Source organism: Zootermopsis nevadensis, unplaced genomic scaffold, assembly GCF_977971745.1.
Source record: "Zootermopsis nevadensis isolate Lab colony 2312 unplaced genomic scaffold, Znev_1.0 Znev_ptg000017l, whole genome shotgun sequence".
Classification (NCBI taxonomy): Eukaryota; Metazoa; Arthropoda; class Insecta; order Blattodea; family Termopsidae; genus Zootermopsis; species Zootermopsis nevadensis.
In genome coordinates this window covers 7,410,695-7,431,703 of record NW_028259149.1, presented here as the reverse complement: position 1 = coordinate 7,431,703, position 21,009 = coordinate 7,410,695, and the positions used below count along the sequence as shown (strand labels likewise).

General features: G+C 36.0%; 2 protein-coding genes across 7 annotated transcripts; one reads left to right on the top strand and one right to left on the bottom strand.

The window, feature by feature from the left end:
• Positions 1–518: 518 nt before the first annotated feature.
• LOC110833240 (15-hydroxyprostaglandin dehydrogenase [NAD(+)]) lies at positions 519–6,903 on the top strand. 2 transcript variants are annotated; one of them, XM_022071035.2, is made up of 7 exons: positions 519–701; positions 1,376–1,473; positions 3,030–3,156; positions 3,795–3,901; positions 4,528–4,704; positions 6,209–6,378; positions 6,653–6,903. In XM_022071035.2, exons 2-7 carry the CDS (start codon positions 1,381–1,383, stop codon positions 6,780–6,782), a joined length of 804 nt encoding a protein of 267 aa, XP_021926727.1. In that variant the 5' UTR covers positions 519–701; positions 1,376–1,380; the 3' UTR covers positions 6,783–6,903. The 2 variants fall into 2 exon arrangements, with proteins under 2 accessions (XP_021926727.1, XP_021926726.1); XM_022071034.2 differs by having other exon boundaries at positions 520–701; positions 1,302–1,473.
• Positions 6,904–8,818: 1,915 nt separating this feature from the next.
• Positions 8,819–20,940, bottom strand: tral (LSM14 family protein trailer hitch). 5 transcript variants are annotated; one of them, XM_022071029.2, is made up of 9 exons: positions 20,709–20,940; positions 20,280–20,443; positions 19,161–19,428; positions 15,183–15,366; positions 14,311–14,428; positions 13,422–13,710; positions 12,227–12,386; positions 10,903–11,162; positions 8,819–10,120 (listed from the first exon to the last, which is right to left on the bottom strand). In XM_022071029.2, exons 1-9 carry the CDS (start codon positions 20,827–20,829, stop codon positions 10,113–10,115), a joined length of 1,572 nt encoding a protein of 523 aa, XP_021926721.1. In that variant the 5' UTR covers positions 20,830–20,940; the 3' UTR covers positions 8,819–10,112. The 5 variants fall into 5 exon arrangements, with proteins under 5 accessions (XP_021926721.1, XP_021926719.1, XP_021926720.1 ...); XM_022071027.2 differs by having other exon boundaries at positions 12,227–12,407; positions 20,709–20,939; XM_022071028.2 differs by having other exon boundaries at positions 12,227–12,407; positions 19,173–19,428; positions 20,709–20,939.
• Between the last annotated feature and the right edge of the window lie 69 nt (positions 20,941–21,009).

Genomic DNA, 21,009 nt, shown 5'->3' with positions numbered 1-21,009 from the left:
GTAACCATTGTTATCGGATTTTACACATTTTCCTGTCACTTTTTCGTTACACTTTTTTGCGGAATGACCCTTCCACATAGATGTATTTACGTCAAAAGTAAAAATTATAGAACATAATAATAATAATAATAATAATCGTCAATAAATTCATGCTTTAATCGATCAACTCCCTGCCACCAGTCAGTGGATTAATAGGTTAATTAATACGGTGACTAACATAGTAATCTTCGTTGGATTTGAGGTTTCTAGGGCGGTGAGTCCGAAGATGTTCAGGGTTGAACTGCCGTGTAGTCGGGCAGACGTTTACCACCGATTCGGAGGTCCTTGCAGCCTCCATCATCAGGGGAGGCAGCAAGGACCTGTAAACTTCTACCAGACTACACGGCGCTACAACCCAGAAGAGCCGACAACGTAATCTTCCGTTAGAAGTTTTATGCATACTAAGTTGGTCAGGAATTTTATTTTATTTATTTATTACAGAAAGAGAACACGATAGTCCACAAACACGCAAGTCATTAACAACACTTGCGACTTCAGCTCCACGATATCCACACGTTACGTAATGTGTATAGACTTTACTAGCAAAGATAGTGGTCTGCGTTAGTAATCTTGTGACTAGACCTTTGTGAGTTAAACGTAACTGCAGCATAATTCTTATTAACAAAACGAAGAATTAGTTACTGCGGAAACATTGCGTTTAGGTAAGTGTTTAAATGTCTTCAAAATTAAGAAGGATAATGATAAGAGACTTGTTCTGAGCAATCACCACCACAGTGGCTTTACACGAAAACAAACTTCCACTTCTGATCGCCTTCAAGATGTCGACTACTGCCATTTTTTTTTCTTTGTGTGTAACAATTGATCGAATAGTTGGTAGGTTTTAAAGTTAAGCTTCTCGGCCTCCGGGCCTCATGCGACCCGTCAGTGTTCTTTGTAATCCGCGTACATTTTTGTACCATTGTATCAAGCTGCATACCGAAAAAATATCTTTTCAGTGTAAGTGAATCTTTAATAAAAACAAATCAAATTTTTAGAAAGAAAAATACTGAGGATATATTGGAACTGTTTAACAGTCATGAAGTGTTGGCAAACCGCAAGCGATAATAAAGAATGTGAGAGACCTCAAGTCTTAAAAACGTTGTGACCTCCTGGACTAAAGCTAAACAGCTATTAGATGAGGAAGAATATTAAGAACAACTAACTTGAACTACTTCCCACTTTCTTCCATTACTTACATAAATGCACAAATTCAAAATAGTTCTTGTAGTCCTCTTTCAACATCAATCTCCTATTTATTTCAGACTAATCACATTTCCTATCTTTGTGTGGACCCAACAGGCATCAGACACCAAGTTTGATATGGCTTCACTTACAGGTAATATGGACCCAAAGGGAAAGGTAGCTCTTGTAACTGGAGCAGCGAGGGGTATAGGACTTGCGATTGCCAAGGAACTTCTTCGAGAGGGAGTGAAGGTATTTTGAATAATAAGAGTTTTAACAACAAAGTGCATAATAAATCTACAGCAAAACTAAGGGCACAGAATTGGGTTAATTCCCTAAGTAATAACGCTCCAAACCTGAGGAAATGTTTTACTCAGAGTGAAACAGCACCTTACTTTTATAAAATTACAGAGGAGATGAATGAGTAATAATCTTTATTACGCCAATATTATGATCAGTATTGTACACTGTCTGAGACACAACATTTTGGGAGTTGGCTGCGTATCTTTAGATCATTGGTTGTCATTATACTGACAACATTTTCATTAATTTTTTATTTTTAACATTAGTGATTATGGTCAGATTTAAATGCGTGGCCTTCCAAATACTACGTTAATATAATAATCATGAGACTATTAATAATGTCAGTAAAACAGAGTAATACAAAGTCCTTGTGAGCCTGTAGAACCAATGAGTGGTGGAGGCGGGAAGTGACTGAAATGTCCCTATGTGCATGTGTACACACACACACTTGGTGGTGCACATGACTTGTGTGTGTCACATACAGGGATTTTAGAACCACTTCCAACAGTTATTATTTTTTACAGGAACACTGAAACGCCCTGCATTAAAATAAAAAGTCTGTCAGTTTAATGAGAACCATTCACCTGAAGGGTCCTGAAATGTTTTACCGGGTTTCCATTTTATGCGGCAGCGGTCGTGACTTTGCATTGCCTGATCGGCCGGCACCCCGTTGATGCGGGCGAGAGTCGTGCTCGTTCTTCCGGTGGGTGACCGGCGAATCAGTTTCAGTGCCGCTAGTAACAGCGAACTACGAATATTTCTCGTCACTGATACATGTTATTACATTAATTGTTTTACCTTAAATCACAAAAGATGTTCAAAGTGACTTCCTTGTGCTTGCAGGCAAGCTTCACATCTCGTTAACATATTTCTAAATACTCGATGAAGCTCTTCTTGGGATATTGCCGAAATGAATTGTCGTTTCCTGTTCTTCTTTTTATCGAAAACTGATCCCGTACTACGAAATTTTTTACTAAGCTCTCTATCATGGGCCTGCTAGGAACACTTACACCGGGAAAATGTCTGCGATATTTACGGCGGCATCTTCCGTAGGATGAATATTTGGCATATGTTTGACTAAGAACACACGTTGCTTAATACTATACACCATATTACCAACGTCAATCCGCAACGAGAGACGCAATGAAACTGATTCGCCGGTGACTCATGGGAAGAACACGAACTAGTCCTGCTGACGTCAACAGATCGCCAGCCGACCACGCAATGCAAGCATGACCGCAGCCTCATAAAATGGAAACCCGGTATATGCTATATCAAGTATATCTCAAATAATTTAAAATGTACAAAATAACATCTGTATAATAAATCAACAATTATCACAAACCTGTAGATTCTACATTATTAAGCATCACCAACACTCTGTTGCTATAAAGAAAGGAAAAGGGATGGAATCTGTAGGTATTATTACTGCTAATCTCTGAGCTATAATTCTTATTCTCGACACTGGAAGCTAGCCAGAGTCAGTAAGGAATTTTATTTTACAGGGCATTGCAATCTGTGATATCCTGGTGGAGAAAATTGAAAATGAAATACAAGAGCTGGAAAAGGAATTTGGGAAAGATCGAGCAATATTTATCAAGACTGATGTTTCCAAAGAGGAAGAAGTTGAAGGTTTCTTACAAATTCTCACGTACTTATATTGTGCAATAATATTGGAAATAAATATTTTTAACCAACTATTTTTATTTATATTAACATTTGAACACATAATACACAAATAAGTTGACAACCTATAATAATAATAATAATAATAATAATAATAACATGAAACTGGCCCAATTTAGACATAAGATCTTAATTAATTATTTCAATTTTAATGGTATTCTAAAACATCAGTAATATACTAATTCTGTCAAGAAGAAAGAACCAAATAATCTTATTGTTAGAGTTTCTTTACAACAAATTAGTCTGCTCTCACAGTGCCAAGATAAAATTCTTCAATAATAAAACCAAAAAAATATTTAATATGAATCCTCTGTAACTAATGCCAATCATATTGGATCACTCGTAACTACTTCCTGGTAATTTCAGAAGAGCGGACAAAAACAAACAAAATAAAAATAAAACTGTGCCAGCAGTGGTCGGAAATAAATAAATACTCAATATTCAACAAGAAATATTCGTCCTGTTTAAAAATATACGGTTTTGAACACAGGTACTGTAAAGAGTTAACGATTTGTGCTGCAGCTTCAACATTTATTTTTTTATGGTTTCAACACTTACATTGTATCATATAATTAATATTTCAGAGGCTTTCAAGGAAACTATCAAGATGTTTGGTAATCTAGACATTGTCGTCAACAACGCAGGATTATGTAATGAGAAAAAATGGAAATATGTAGTGTCTGTCAATCTTGTAAGTAGTAAAAAAACTGGATATTTCAGAGGCCAAGAATTGCATGTAATGCACTATATTATTCTTATAAAGTATATAAATGAATACCAAGGAGGCAGGACTTCAAAAATAAGAGGAATACACATCCATGAATATATTTTTTCTCTTTTGTGTAAGAGATTAAAATAAGTAGGATTTGAGGTTTCCATGGTGGTAAGTCCAAAAATGGCTCGTTTTAACAATGTAGAAGACAGAATTTTTTGTTGCCTGGTAGCCACTAAATCATAAAGTGTTCACTACATGTTATCACTGCAGTAAGTAATAGAGAAATGGTGAACAGGAATATACATACATATATAATCATAATAAGTAAGCAGTTTCATTGCAGTACAGTTTAATAAAAGAATAGGTGAAAAATGAGTGCTTTCCCTGCTCATACATAGTGGACATCCATTAACAATAAATAATCTCTGTATCTGAAATTATATCTTTAAATAAGCTACAATCCCAAATTGTAGGAAACACATCTGAGCAAGTAGTGAAATATTTTATTGTTCAAATTAACTGCTTTTATTTCTTTCACACTGTTTTAATTTAATATTTATTGCTAATGTGAATTGTGTTTCAGCAATTTTATATGCTTACAGAATGGGGTTATCCAAGGTACTCTAACAGCCTTAAAGTACATGGATAAATCTGCAGGAGGAAAAGGGGGCACAGTGGTCAATATGGGCTCAATAGCTGGTCTAGGACAAGGATTGAATATCACACCAGTGTACAATGCCACGAAGCATGCTGTTATTGGATTGAGTCGTACTTTGGGGGTAAGAATTACTATGAGAATGAATGTAATTCTATAACTGGTATAATGCAGTGACATGAACTATATTTACATTGCTGAAGTACACAAAAGTAGAGTCATGATTCCCAATCATTTAGATCATCTCTCAAAACCTAAATCATCTGGCTCCTATTCTGCATATTTCACATACATATAATGCTTTTAAAACATTCTGCTAGTGTCATGAACCAAACTAGTGTTAAGTATTCAGTTTACTATCATTGTGTTTTCTTTAGATGAGCCATTGCACATTCTAATTTTCATTTTTCCCCTTGTTTAGCCTATAGCATCATCACTGTCATTATTGTCATTGTCATCAACAGATGTGTCCAAATGGGTGGACAGATGTATCTCAAGGCCTTCTGCATTCCTCTCCGTCATCCCATAAACATTTCTGTATGTTTCTCATTTTTTTCTGATATATTTATTTATATCTTCCCTCACTTTTTTCAGTATCCAGTCATCCTCAGTGACCATTTTTTATATTTTTATTTCTATCAACTCAAAATAATATTATTCTTGTCCATGCATTAACACACATCCATACCAATATTCATATTTAACATTTATCAGCATTTCATAATACTTTACATACAATCCACTTGGCTTTGTCACAGTACCATACCACTACCATTAAACTCCCCCCCAGAGTTAAAATCCAGCTGGCAGTCCCATAATATGGAAATTTAAATTCATTACCCCATACGATAAAGGCCAAAAGAGATACAATTCTGTACCATAAGTACTGGAAAAATAATTAGACATTTCCTCTTCTTCTGTGCAAAATGTCAGTGAAACTGGCATGCTTCGTGAAGGAAATTTTATCCTCTACTATCCATGCACTGTGGCTTATGTGTCACCTAGGTGACTGTGTGTTGCCCTTGGTGGATTGGTGGTTAGCATGCTCACCATTGGACCCAAAGTTCGTAGGTTCAAACCTGGCCGAGGTCGATGGATTTTTAAGGGTGATAAAAATCTGTAACACAACTTCCTTTGGAGGGGAAGTAAAGCCAGCGGTCCCATGTCATAAATTTATGGCATGTAAAAGAACCTTATGAGAATGAATGAAATGTTTCATAAGCAAAATTCTGTGCCCATTTCTCACCCATGTCTCTCCTGATTCTCTACTAGATGGCTCTAGGGCAGACAAATCAAGATTGAGTACAAATTGTGCAGAGGGAATGGGCTTGTCACTCACTACTCACAGATGCACACTTCAAAGACTAGAAAACCTCCCATATGGGAGGAGGCCAAGGCCCGACTCTGGCTGTAGTGTCAATGGATGGATGGAGGTGACCGTGTATTGCACTAGCATAGAGCTAAACCGATGTCCCCAGAGTTAAAATCCTGCCCACAGCCCTATAGCACATAGTTTAAAACCCCTGCTCTCATACATTAAAGGTTAAAAGGTGATTTTTCTTTAATTATGAAACATTCTTAGAAGGCTACAAATGAAGATGGCAATTTTGTTTGTTGTATGTTTATAGTCAGATTATTTCTATCAAGCTACTGGAGTGAGAGTAATGGTCATATGTCCAGCTTATACAGAAACAGACATCATTCCAGACAGTCAACAGAAGCCAGATGTAATAACTTACAAAGATGAATGGATGGATGAGTTTTATAATGAAATGGAAAATCATAAACCACCACAGAAGTAAGTATGTTTTATATGGCTCAAAATTCGAAAGTCATATTTAGAGAGGAAAGTTTGGTAGAGTGAACTATGATAATGATGAAAGGATGAATCCACAATGGTAATTGAGACATATGACTCAGAACTTAAAGACACTCAAAGGATAACATTTAATTCACACTTATAATCATCCTCTCATCTCATTCAGTCCTGCATAACCACTGCAGTGGAGATAGCATCTTTAAATAATCTAAACAGTAAAACTTTACATTTTTTCTTCTTTTCCCACAAACAGAACAGAGAATGTTGGCAAAGGTGTGCTGCACATGATTCGCGAAGGGACGCCTGGTTCAGTATGGGTAAGCGCCGGCAACAAACCAGTATATCAGATTGAAATCCCTCATTATGAGAAGCTGAGGGTGTAGTCTGCAGCATACATATACTGATAATCACTGACTTTAAGTACATTGAAATTGAATAGCCAAATGATTGATTATATGTATAAAGTGGAAAATATCCAATTAAAGAAACATTTTCAACAGTTTACATTTAATGTTCAGATTTTAAGTATCTCCAATAAAAGGTTTGCCTGAAGCATACTGCAATATATATGACTGGATTTTGTTAAGCAACAAGTACTTCTGAAGCACTACTGACAATACAGGCATAAAGCGATTTGATTTTTGGCACTTCAAACCATTTCTCCATTTACTAATATAAAAAAGGGCCACAGATTTAAGAAACTGGCTTGAAATGTGGATCGAAATAAGCATACTCCTGTTAGTATGAATTTCTATAAATCTTAAGAGAACTACCACATATCAGGTGCCATACACTATGAACTGAAATCAGCTCTGACTTCTGCCACTTTTAATTTTATTTTAATGACAGTTCCCCATGCAGTGCGGAATCTGGGTTAATACAATGTTGGCTTATAGGTAGGTACCATGTTTCTGGAGGAACACACATTCTCCAAAATTATATATATAAAAAGTTCACAATTCATTACAACCCAGAATACAAACAATGGCACCTTCACCACCATGAGAACCATTATATTACATTTCTCATTCCTCTTTATTGTTTCTGCTCGTATGTCTCCCCAGTGTGTATTACAAATTCTGACATCTATTGACCCCATTCATTAATTGCTTAGAAGTGATTCATAAACTCAAGCAAGAAACCGTCTTATGTCAAAATCGTTGGTTATAACCTCAAATTTTCTCACGGTCGCTAGGCAAGTGACTGTTCATTTATAAATAACATATCAGATATAAATTATAGGAATCTGTCATCTGCTTTTCCTTATAAAAGGTATAAACAACTGCGGGAACACCATATAGCTTCATCTGATACATCTGTTCACCGTGGATAACATTACTATCTTGCAATAGCCTTGCGCTTGGTTTATTACGGACAGCTGAAGTTCTTTACAACAGTGTGCGACTTCAGCCGTCGGGGTTACGTAACGTCGGATGAGTCCCAACATTCGACATGAAATCCCCAAAAGCCTAAATTACACACTGGGCTCCAGCCCCGTAAACGTTACGTACAAGAATATTTTGTAACACGTAGTCGAACGAAAAAACGCGCGAAAATGAAACCGCATAATGCACCAATATTACAGACCGCCAACGAAATATATTTGGTGCCTTTATTCACCTGGAAATCATATTATACGTCTGTAATGCAAATAAAATTCTTTTTATGAACATTATTATAACAGATCACTTCTTACCTTATGATTTCTTGAGTGAAGACAGGAGAATTATCAAACACCACAGCCAATGTAACACCAACAAAAAAACATCTGAATGCAGAACTTTATCCAATGTTCATTTGTTTGCATGACCCACACGAAAACCAAGTTTATTACTTAACTTTTACCAGAGTACCATGGGATGAACATCCAAATTTCCCACATAAATCAATAATCATATCAACACTATTTTCCAAATGCATCCCAAAACAATTTTGCATATGGTACTCTCTGGTGTGTGTTTATGTATTCCAGTTTCAAACGTTTTTGCATAGCTAATTAATATACCACACATATTACAAAATTATTTCTCCACAAATCTCATCAATGTATTGAAATATGCTAAATCTTAATGTGATTTGTACTTTATGTTATTCACCCAAACCAATTCTACAATACAATTATTTTCATATGTAAGATTTGAGGCTTTCACAGCGGTTAGTATGAAGATTTCTGTCTTCTGGTTTGTTGCAGTGTGTGGTCTGGTCGATGTTTACCAACGTTTCAGAGGTTATACTGCCTCTGTCATCAGGGCTTCCTGATGACGGAGGCAGTATGTAAGTTGTTTCAAATAGGTGCCAGCAAGTGCAACATATACCAACATACAAATAGTGAATATACTCATGTATGTAATCCTCTCCAGCTTCATACCTATCAAGGAAAGTATCACAGGGATTAAGCAGTATACAATCATAAAAAATATCATGTGCTGTTAATGTATTTCTTTTGACTCAACTGTTATCAGTTTCCATTGTGTACAAAATTCACATACAGATGTTTCAATAAGCACAAAACTGCACTTGATGCTTCATAGCACCATCCTTTATCATCACACTGTGCATAACTTCGCACAGAGAGCCTTGTACCATGACTCAACGACTAACAGACAAAATTAAAAGTGTATATTGACTTCCCCATTTACAATTATTTTAATTTCCATTCCTATGCATGTATCTGTAGTATCATTAATGATGAACTGAAGCAATAGAAAAAATAAAAAAGTTTACGTATTTCTGACAATTAACAGTACTAGCTTCCAGCTACCATTACATTATAGCCAATAAACCATTTTATGAAATTAACATCCTCACTGGCTCTGAATTCTAAGCCTAACCTCACATTTCACAAACTGTCAAAACATCGCTATGTTAGGTAGCACAACCAAACTATACCAATATTGGAAAAATTTGAATTCTTCATCCACATACTGAACTTAAATAAGGGCATTCTATATATACAGATTCTCAGAATAAAAGTAAAGATTTTGCAATGCGATATTTAACATACTACCCCAAATATTCCAATTTCTAGACATTGTGGGAATTAAATCTGAGTCATGTAGCATGGATAAATGAAGAAAAAAAAATGTCCTGAGTTCTGGGACAGACAACCCACTATCAGACTGAATCAAATTCAGTAACTAATTACTTCTCCTGGATCACTTACATACATTCACACATCAGTCTCTCAAAGTAGGCTTGAAAGCCTTTACTGGGAAAACACAGCTTAACACCAGAACCGAATTGCACAAGGCAACAGAAATATCCAATCAAACTATACTAACACAACTTAAGAGTTAATTGTGGCAATGCATTCCCTCATCACTATTTTCATGCAGCTTCAAGGTTTATGTTTTTCTCAGCTTTTTTAGCAATCTGAATCCAAGCTCCAAAGTAAGAAACTTCCTTCAATTTTCACCCAGATACATCTCAACACAACTTCACTCTGAACCAACAGGTACATCCCTCTACAGAACCACACCTATTTTCTTCATCAGTCTCTTGATGCCACAAACAGTAAACTAAAAAAACCAAGCTTTCAACTTCAAATAAAAGTCACCTCACTCAAGTAACAATCCTATGCTGTGTGAGGGATGGCTTCAAGTTCTAAATCACTTTAGCAATACAAATGATGATAAACAATTCTGAAGACAGTTCAGTGAAACACTGGCTGCTTCTTGCCTTGTAACACTCCTGGGTCAGCTCTCTCTTAACACCTATTTATCTGAAAGAGATTAATATTAGCAATTTACTCTAAGTAGCATTTTTTCTCTTCCCAGTCCTAGAATTCATTACTAGTTATGGAGGTCATCAAATGAATACAATGACAATACAATTGTGCTATCTGTACTGTAATTACGAACAGCTTCATAGTTGTAACAGAGATTGTGATGTGCAATAAATGAACACCCAATGAGCACAGAAAATAGCAAAGAATACATCAGAAAAATTGTAAATATATTTCTGATACAAATTTATCTCAGCCTGAAAAGCAACAAACACTAAAACCAGTAAAGAGATTTTAAAGACATATCTTCAAAAGGTGGGAAAATGACTGCAATCATTGAAACTGGCACATGTGTCAAAATCAGACAGCCTAACTGATCCTAACCAAGTACGTTTGTAATTAACTTAATGCACAAAACTTCACTGGCAAGCCATTACAAAGTATGTCCATATGTACATATTATATCTACCTACATTCAAGGGGGGAAAATCATAGGATGACAAAGTGAATAACGAACAGAAGAGGATGTGGAAGGAAGCAACCGAGGACAATTTATGATACAATCCTAAAATTTGTTTGCAGAAACCAAGGAAAACCATAACAAACGTATGTCAGATTAGCTGTCTCCATACAGATTTGGACTAAAGAACTCCCAAATAAAAACGGGTGCTAACCACTTCACTGAGGCAGTAACACTCACTATGCCCAGTACTTCAGTTACTGCATTATGAAAAAATCTTACTTGCCAGTAAATACACTATACACAAGCGTAAACTTACTCTGCTGAGTGACAACACGTTGCTGGGGGTTGCCTGTTGATCCTCCAGTGTTTCCACTAGTATTACTGGTTCTCCCACCTCGTTGCACACCTTGGCTTCTGTAGCCACCTCGATAGTTCCCACCTCTGTACATACCTCCACCCATACCACGGTTACCATAGTAACCTCTTCCTCGATATCCTCCACGGCGTGCAGATGCAACACCAAATGTCTCAGAGTTCAACTTTCGCTCTGTCCTCCAATCTGTTCGCTGAGACCGCCTGAAGACAAAGGCACACAGACAAAATCAACATACATAAAATAACTGTTCATAATGTATTACGCGTAATTAGTTATTACATACATAGAAACAAAAGTTCTTCTAGACTTACTGGCAACATTGCAGTGATGCAGTGCTCCATACTGGTATTGACAGAGTATAGCTTTTTTGTCAGCCTCCTTTCACAAGTGTACAATCAGTTCATATGGTACAAAGCATAAGGTAGTGTTAAACTGCTCTAAAACATGTTCCACAAGTACAAACAATATTGCTTCATAAAAATTCAGACAGTGTGAGGATGAAATGTACACAAGTATTCATAAAGACTGCAAAATCCTGTAGACACGAAGCTCTACATAGTATATCATAGTAAGATGTGTGTGTACCTTTCACCACCTTCTCTCACACTTTGAAAAGGAACACACATATCTTCTCAATAGTAGTAGTCCTTCGCAACACCAATGAGCATTTCACCCACAAGCAACCCATGATTCTAATGAAGACATGTTGCTCATAATTACTGAATATGTTTTCAGGGTCATTTCACAGGTCATACATCATACATCACTGACACTGCAGAAACAAGCTGACATGTGCAGCATGATTCAGTCTCTCACAATAAAAAGCTGTTTTCTGCTGATGCCAGTATGGAACACTGCATCACTGCAGTTACCAATAATTTTATTATTAAGAACATAATGTGGTGGTTCAGAAAAGAAGCCTTGCTTCAGTCATGAACTCAAGGTCACAAGAGCCTGCCACCAGACCATCTTCAGACACATGAATCCAGTCGACTCACCCCAATTCCTGCCCATCTCATCCTACTTGATTTTATCACCCTAAAATAACCGGAAAAGATTACAAATTAAAAGGATACTGTGAAAGAGGCCACAGGTATTCCATTTCCCACACTTCCTAGTTCACAATATAATCACCCTAAAATCCTATTCAGTGTTAAATAATATATGCCTACATACCTCTACTATTATTCCTTCTTTTAAAAAAAATTAGACGCTGTGCAACTAAATTTGATATGTTGCTCTACATCAAGTACAGAACACCCACCCCTTGCTCCTCTCCACAGCCTCACAGCTAATATTGTCGAAGAAGGACTTAGTTTTATCGTAGAAGATTTGTTGCTCCTCCTCTTGTTCACCCTCTCCTGCACCAGTTTCATTTCCAGAGTCATCTTTCTTCTCATTGTCATCATTCACTTTCCCATCACCTGTAATAACAGGTTCTGAGTCTGTAACATTGCAATGTCAAAGGTTAGCATCTTGCACATGCACAAATATGGTATTACATGCAAAAGCACATTTATGGAGAATTAGCTCAACAGGAACAAGAAAATGGAATAAACATGCCAGCTGTCATCAAAAAGTTATTGCTTGCTTCTTAATCAAAACAAATGCAACAAGATTCTTGAACGTAAAGCAGTGCCAGTGACACTTTATGTTCCTTAGTTTATGTAAATTTTTTAGTACAATATACATTTCAGGAATTTTATAATTCCTTCCCTTGAACATACCAAATTTGAAAATTACAGTGAACTAGAAGAATTAAAATAATATATTAAAATTATAGGATAGTTACACAATTTAAAAAAATTTCACATACAAGAACAATAATACAAATAATTTTCAAACCTGGATATGTACACGTGTGTGAGTATGAGGAACTGTTGAATAAATTTGGCCATCACCCACGTCAGTCGGTTGGTTACATACAAGACAAAATTTAAGGAATAAGAAACTGAAATAAATTCTTCACTGCCAGACAGCTTATTTTACCTTGTCCATCAAATGATTCCAGAGTCAAGACTAAAATATTGACAGCCAAAAAAGATGTATGAAAGGCTGGATGGGACTTTCAGGTGAACACAGGTGCCACTACTAAACTCAAGTGTACAAAATGTTTACCAAGTCAGAGAGCCTAATATTTACATTTCCTGAATAATGAAAATGTTTTCGATGAACTTCTAGATCAGACAAGCAAAAAGAAAAAACAAAAGAAAAACCATGAAATGCACGTCTCTGACGGCAAAGTGGTCTACAAACCTGGCAAAAAAAAAGGGGTCAAAGATGAAATTCTATGGACCTGCCATTTGACATAAATAAATAAATCATGAAATGCCTATTCAAAACTCTCCATGGCAAAGTCAAATTCAGCCAATCACACAGCTAAACACCAAACAAAAGCTACAAGAATACAAACACTACAGACAAGTACTGCAGCTAAATTGGGTCCTCAATATTCTTACCAATTTTTGTTTTAGCCAGTTGATTTCTGAGGGTATCAAATTCCTTATTCGCCTGTTCAAAGTCAAAGTCATTCTCAAACTTGAGAGTGTTCTTGGGCTTGCCACCAGTACCAGTCTGCTGCTGCCCAGAGCCTGGTGGCCTGTTAAAACCACCACTTGAGGGTCCACCCCGACCTCTTCCACGCCGCATTCCACCACGGTTCACCCAACCACCACGCCCTGGTGTTTGCTGCTGCTGGTGGTGCTGCTGCTGCTGCTGTTGTTGTGAAGTCCGCTGAGGAAGAGGAGCCTAACAATGGAAAATTTAACGTAACACATGTACAGGCCATATAAAATACAAATTTTACAAATACCTGAGCTAAAGCAAATTTCAGCAGGTATAAAACCAAAATAAGTACCATATAACTGTATTACTGCTGCTTAAAACAAAACAAATTTTATTTGAATGTTCACAACCTCAATTACATTGATACTGAACATGTATTACTCAGAGCGAACTAAAATATGTGCTATAAAACTCTAGTAGAAATTACAGTAATACATTAGGTACTTCATACAATATAGGCTCAGTTGTTCAAAACTAGTCAAAATTATTTGTGCATTAAGTGCACAATGTAATATGTTTCAGATATTATGAAAGGTTTTGTGTGGTAAAACAGCAAACTTAGCTTTTCAAATGCATTTTTATTCTGTTGGATTGTATTCCTCATATATTAAAGCCATTTTCAATTGGTTCTACTTCCATCCAGATGAATGACTGGCAGAGGAATAATATTCTTGAGAAAAACCTTCCCCAGAGCTATTCTGTCCACTGCACAGTCATCATAAGACGCTGATGTCAAACACCTGCCATAGTGAGACTAAACAATACTACTATAAAAAAACATACTGGTTGTTGGTCACGAGACTGCGGTTCCTTTGAGTGTACAGGTTCTCTCTCTCGCTGTTCCCGTTGAGGCTGGGGATGGTACTGTTGCTGCTGACTACCAGTACTTCTGCTTACAGGACTGCAAGAAAGAAACAGTGTTCAAACAAGCCTTCAATATTTATTATTATTTATTTATTATTAACTGCAAATGGGTTTATACCTGGTGGCAGTGGTGCTATAATAAGACACAACAAAACAATGAGAGACATATTTCACAAATTATTTTACATCCTGGTTTAATAAATAAATACAAATCAAATAAAGAAGACAGATGTTAGTCAAATTCATAGGATTAAAAATCCTGATATAAGGGTCAGTAAAACAGCAACAGTATGTTCCCTACCATTATTTACTAGCAACTAAAATGACACTCTAAGCTCACATATGGTAGCCTAGCAAAGCGTTCCACAAACTTTCTTCACCTGTGGCACATCCTAATATGTCAACGACACACAACAGCACACTATGAAATGTTGCCCGAAAAAATAAAAGATACAAAAATATATATGGCCATAAATATGTATCTATATATAAATCCTTGAGCTATGATGGTGCAGGCAAATAGAAACAAAACATAACACAAGGTGAATAATACCATGTATGTTGAACCAGATATGGTCTTTTCTAGCTACAACGTGCAAATATACAATTATTTACAAAAATTATTGCCACATCAGTAGGGGAACACCAGGCTCGAGGTATATGACAAATGCAGCTAACAAATTTCCAAATACTGCCTTAGCATACTCCTCAAAAGTAAAAAAATAATCAAAAAGACAGTACTACAAAAACTGTAATTATAATTGGAGGTTAGAAGCCAAAAGGTACTTTACCCATCTCTGGCTGAGTAAGGTGTCTGAATCTGCCGTGTCTGTGGTGGCAACTGCTGCTGTGGTTTCTTGTCATCTTTGATTGGAGTTGAAACTGGCTGGTTCACCTGTACACCCTGGTCCATTGTAGGAGACTTACGAGTAACCAGTGACGGTGTAGCAGAACGTGATGATCCTCCAATCAGGTCTAGAACAGAAGCTACATAACTGGAACCTCTCACTGAAGTTCTTCAGCAACAGCAAGCATAATACCAATGTGACCAAGGAAGCTTCAAATAACATTCCTTTCAGAAGGAAGACAAAGGCAATTATCAGCAAAATGTGAACCATATTTAGTAGGTTGTGACGTAGTTATTAATACTTGCTATATTACAGTAAATCTATTCTGTATATTTTTATTGTATAGAGGGAAAATACACTTGTTGAAAGAGATATAAAACTGGATAATGACTGTTTCATTGACTTATATTTAAATTTAGTCAATGTTTCAATGTCATCCTCACAATCGTTACTCCTTTCTATATAACCAATTACAAGAACCTTTACATGTGGGTAAAAGGTGCACAGTCAAATTTTTTTATATAAACCAAAGTTTCAATGCCACATACACAAGTGTTGGGCACTGGACGATACCACGAACCAGCTGAATTGAGTCTATCCAATCATGCCCTTCTTTCAGAATGCTTACTTTAATACTATACTCATGCACAGATTCATCCCTTCAAGCTTTCCAACTAAAATGTGTTTCATATCACATACTACATGTCCTGCCCATCTCATCCTCTAACCATCCTAATATGTGGAGAGTACACTTCTCATAATTACATAATTTCCATCATCTTTCTCAGATCCAAGGGTAAATATGAAAATACATATTTTTACCATTAATAAATGGCTATTACAGAATCACCTTAATATCATTATTCGCAATCAATGAATTATCTAAGTAAACAATCTACTTTCTTTTTGTACTTAAGAATTATTCTGAAATCTTGTCCAAAAATTTGGTTAGTCTAGTGCTTTATAAGTAAGCACTGACAGCAAAGAATGAATAAAAATACATTATTATTTTATAAGCTCTATTTTTAGCAGTTCATAAAGCTCAAATGAAGATTTTATGTAATACAATAACTGTGAATGCAACACAAGTCAGGTAAACAGACTAAATCATTTGCAATAAATATGTCTTCCTTCTGTGTAATGTTTGAGTACATCACAATTCTTCAGTCTTTTCACTTGCATAAAGCAGTATAAAAATGCCTACTGATGATAATCATTACTGAAAGAAATCAAGCTATACCACCAATCCTTTTTATACACGTAAAGCAGTGCACCTTGTTAACATCACATACACAGAGTGAAAGCATGGAAAGCATCACAGAATCAGAGACAGATTCCAATCCCATATTAACTGAAGTACTAATACTTGCAGGAATGTTATTTAAGCTTCCCTTTCTGGGAGAGAAACAGACTGTTTTTGCTAAGAAAACAGGGCTTATGAAACAAACTTTTCCACTTGCATTCATTTTCAGCATCAAACACATCCAAGTTCAAGAAAAATAGGTTAGTTTGCAATCCTAACCATGTCTACATAATACTTGAAGAATTCGGAAACAAAAGACACACTACAATAAGAAACAAATTTGCTCTATCAGCAAATCCATTCAAAAGTAACACAGCTAATAGATACACATCCACATCACACAGTTTTCCAGCAAAAGCTTCTAAAATGTTGTTGACACAACTACATTGGGTTTCCACCAAAAATAAAGAGAACAGATTCAGATCAAAACACTGAGTAATAGGAAAGACCTCATCAGGAGCCAAATTATGGTGCCCAACAATTATCTACATTCTGTCCAAATCCTGATAAACCCTGACAGGCACATACTTAAAAAAAATATAAAACTGATCGATCATTTAAGGAATCACAAAATGAACCTGTCTACAGAAAACGAAACTGCATGCTCAAGACCAAGGTCAGATATGGAAGTCTGAACAAAGCACTGATAAATAACCAAACATAAATGTGATAACAGTGTGTTAACAGGGCAGACAAAATGCCTATAAATGAAAACACCATACAAGAAAATGTCATAACTCACAAATCTACAAACAATGCTTTACACACCAGCAAAGGTAATATTACAAAAATGCATTTAACGTATCATTCAATTAATAACAGCCCAATTCAAATATTAAGCAGAAGAAAAAGAAACAACATTTACAGTTTAAACCCATCAACAAATCAATATCTACATATGACTAAGGTTATCCACACAAATACTATGATAAAATCACTTCATCCATTTCAGGAACTAGCAAAATATAACCCAATTTATTATACACAAACTCAAATGAATAGGTATCAAAAAACGTTTCTTTCCTTCACCAATAGTGGGTTAATGGCAACAGTATAATTACATTACAAAATATAATTAATAATGTTAACTTCAGCATTTTTATAATAGCTAAACCCTGGTTGTATCTGGTGTTTCAGAAGCGCCTGCTACCTCCATCATCACCCATGATCCATATTCATACTTTGACGGCTGTCAGATATCTGGTGGTTTATGTGATGTCAGTTACTCTGATGGATTTGAAATGTCACCAGACAAAAGTAAAAATAGCTATGTACCACAACAAAAATATTTTCAGTAATAAAATTAAATTTCATTTACATTTATAGTTTATTTAACGACACTTTTCAGTAGCTCAGACTATATAGCATCAAATGACAGGATTATAGCAAACTGGAAAGGTTGTGGAAGGAAGTGGTCATGGCTACTATCCCGGAATTTGCCTGGAAGGACTTAGGAAAAGAACAAAAAATGCCAGTCAGTATATCCAGTCTCCAGGCAAAGATTTGAACTTGAGACCTCCCAAATACAAAGCAGAAGTGTTAACCACTAGACCACAAAATTAATAAAATTGAATACAGAAGGGGAAAATTGAGAACAACAAAAACCTATCCAGCATGAGGGGAGGTTTTTGAAAACTGGAAGACCTTTCAAATAAGAAAATTTTACTCCAATGTACGGCTCACTTCCCAGGGAATTCCTTTGTTTATGATATGTGAAATTCTATAGTAGTATGAACTGTACTTGTAATGTGAAAAAATGTATAGTACTATAACAACTTATTCTGCATCCTATTATCATCCAACTCATGGATCTAAGGAATATAATAAAGATGTATTAAGCTATAATGTACAATACTTCTCTTCTCAAACATCCTCCATTTAGTATAAATTACACCAATAAATAAAATATCTATACAGGTATTCAGTACTGGGTCATATCAGAAATCACACTGATTACACCCATTTTATTATGCGTAACAGACACCATGCTAGAAGAATGGAATATTTCAAGAAACATTTCTCAGGAGTTATTGCAATCAGTTTCATCCCCCTTTCATAAATATGCACACAAAATATCATTAGACCCTTGCAGCATTCCCTCCTTATTCAAGAGTGTATTAGTTTGTGGATCTATAAATGTTAACAATTCTCCTCATACTTACAATCTCTAAATGTTAACCGTCCTCATGTTTGGATAAATTCTTCAAACTTTTATTTATACTTTTCAAATTTTCCAACATCAGCTTACAAAAAAAACGACAATCAGATACAGTAGAATAAAAATAAAGTGTGAATACTACACTACTGGAAGACACAACATGCCAATCGGACACAAATTTAATGGAATGAAAATGCCTCCAGTAAATTTACTGCAAAGCTTCATATGAATAAAAACCATGCACAGCACGCAAAACAATCTTCTGTTACAAGTCGTAATTCATAATTACATAGGTTAATAACATGTTAAAACATAACATGCCAAAAAATCAAGATAAACAGATTCAAGAATGAAAATCCTGCTGGCAAACTCACTACAAAGCTTTATGCAAGCGGAAACAATGCACAGCAATCCTCTCTTGTAATTCACACATGCCCAGGCTGATAGCAAAAACAGTTACCATTTCTCGCACCTTGGTCTTTGTTAGTTGAATTTTCTGGCACTTGGACTGGATTAACCAACTCACTTGGCTGCTTTGATAAGGAACGAGGATCTCTGTGCAAGCTCATTCCTGGGGCAACAGCACTTGGAAGACCTGTCATAGCTCCCATCGCACCATATGCACCTGGGTACGGAGTTAACCCGGGACCCATAGGCCCAAGAACTGGGTGCGAAAAACCTCCAGCTTGATGATAGGCTGATGAACCAAGACCAGCTGGAACAGACAACTGAAAAAGAAAAAGAAAATTCATATAACCTACTACTTGACACATTACTATATGTATCATAAAGACCTTAGATTCTTATTCATAGGTGAATAAAAAAATAAAAACATTAGTAAGCTATAGAACTTTTCCATATTTTGCTCGTGCTCATGATTCTGAACACAGTGGTATGAGTAAGTTCATACAAATCGTTTGTAAATAATTTACTTGTGTAATTCAAAATATCCAATGTAAAACTGACAACATTCAATCTTTCCTGTCTCTCATGAAAATCAGCCTATTAACGAGCACACAAACAAATATTCGTGGTTTGTTTATTTACCATTCTCTCCCCTCCACACTAAATATAACAATACTTTAAACAAAAATCATTTATCCGAACAGATTCAAAGTGCACAGGACTGGTCAAATCCAACTTAGGCAAAATACAATTTATCAAAATAAAAAAAGGCTGTTCCATTATATATGATATGTAGGTGCTTATGGGGGGACAGGAGGTATAGCTCCTACTCATTCTTAACTTAGCACTAGACAGAGATGAGTGGTTAATGTCATGCCCTGACTGCACTTTACACCCAGCAAAAGACCCCATTTCCCACTGGAAAGGTTAGGTGGACCCCCAGAGCCAGTCTGGACCTAGAGGACTCTTTATGCCAATTCCAAAAATAAACAGATAACATACAAATTCTTAATATTTCCCCCTCAAACCCAATAAACAAAATCCATCCAGGGATTCACAGCACTGCAGATGTATGAAATGCATGTACAATAAATAATTATAACTTATTTATTGCATAAAACAGTGTGTATTAGAAAACGAACACGAAACTTGATATACTCCCTTATTCTCTCACCTGTACAATTGCTGGATCATTCGGTACATTCTGTAAAGGTCCTACATTGTTCACAACTCTTATATCCTTTATATCAGAACCCCTGAACAAAATGTAGTCATAGACCTGATTCTGTGGTGCTATAGGATACTGCGTCTCACGATCCTCCGTACCAAAGGAACGAACTGTTAATAAGAGAATAATTGACATATAATTTTTCTTACAGAAAAACAAAAGCGGTACCTCTAAAAAACTGAGAAGACCTGTCAAAAGTGTGACATCCGATAACTAAAACCACATCTTCCAAGTAACGAACGAATGACAATACTTAATACATTATTAACGAAGATGCGTGCCACATGCAATCGCACATATTTTATATCCAACATAGTTTCATTCCTTCAGTCGAATGCAAACATGAAGCCAAACAAGCTTACGTTTTTAACTTACCATTTGATAAAGCAATTGTACATTCCTGAGGATCCACAGTAAATAATCGCCCTTCATAGCGGATATCTGCTTTCGATATCAGACTTATTTTACTTCCAAGTTCGGGCATTCCCGCACTCATCTTAATTCAGTCTTACAACACACAGGATTCTTCTGATATTTTCTGAATCACTTCACCATCTGCACTGAGCTCAAATCTTTCACTGACACAAATGGCGTACAACACACTTGTGACGTCACACAATCAAATAGATGGCGTTTTGATATTTCTATTTCCCTGATATTCTTAAAATGCTACTCA

Bases quoted from the DNA above. Each gene is read 5' to 3' on its own strand.
- LOC110833240 (XM_022071034.2), top strand. From the start codon at position 1,360: ATGGCTTCACTTACAGGTAATATGGACCCAAAGGGAAAGGTAGCTCTT. The intron at 3,902-4,527 runs GTAAGTAGTAAA...ATATGCTTACAG, and splicing joins ATGTAGTGTCTGTCAATCTT to AATGGGGTTATCCAAGGTAC. The intron at 4,705-6,208 runs GTAAGAATTACT...GTATGTTTATAG, and splicing joins GATTGAGTCGTACTTTGGGG to TCAGATTATTTCTATCAAGC.
- tral (XM_022071027.2), bottom strand. From the start codon at position 20,829: ATGAGTGCGGGAATGCCCGAACTTGGAAGTAAAATAAGTCTGATATCG. The intron at 13,711-14,310 runs GTATGTTTTTTT...TTCCATTGTTAG, and splicing joins AGTCTCGTGACCAACAACCA to GCTCCTCTTCCTCAGCGGAC. The intron at 11,163-12,226 runs GTGGGTGTTCTG...CTTTGTCTTCAG, and splicing joins GCTGTGGAGAGGAGCAAGGG to GCGGTCTCAGCGAACAGATT.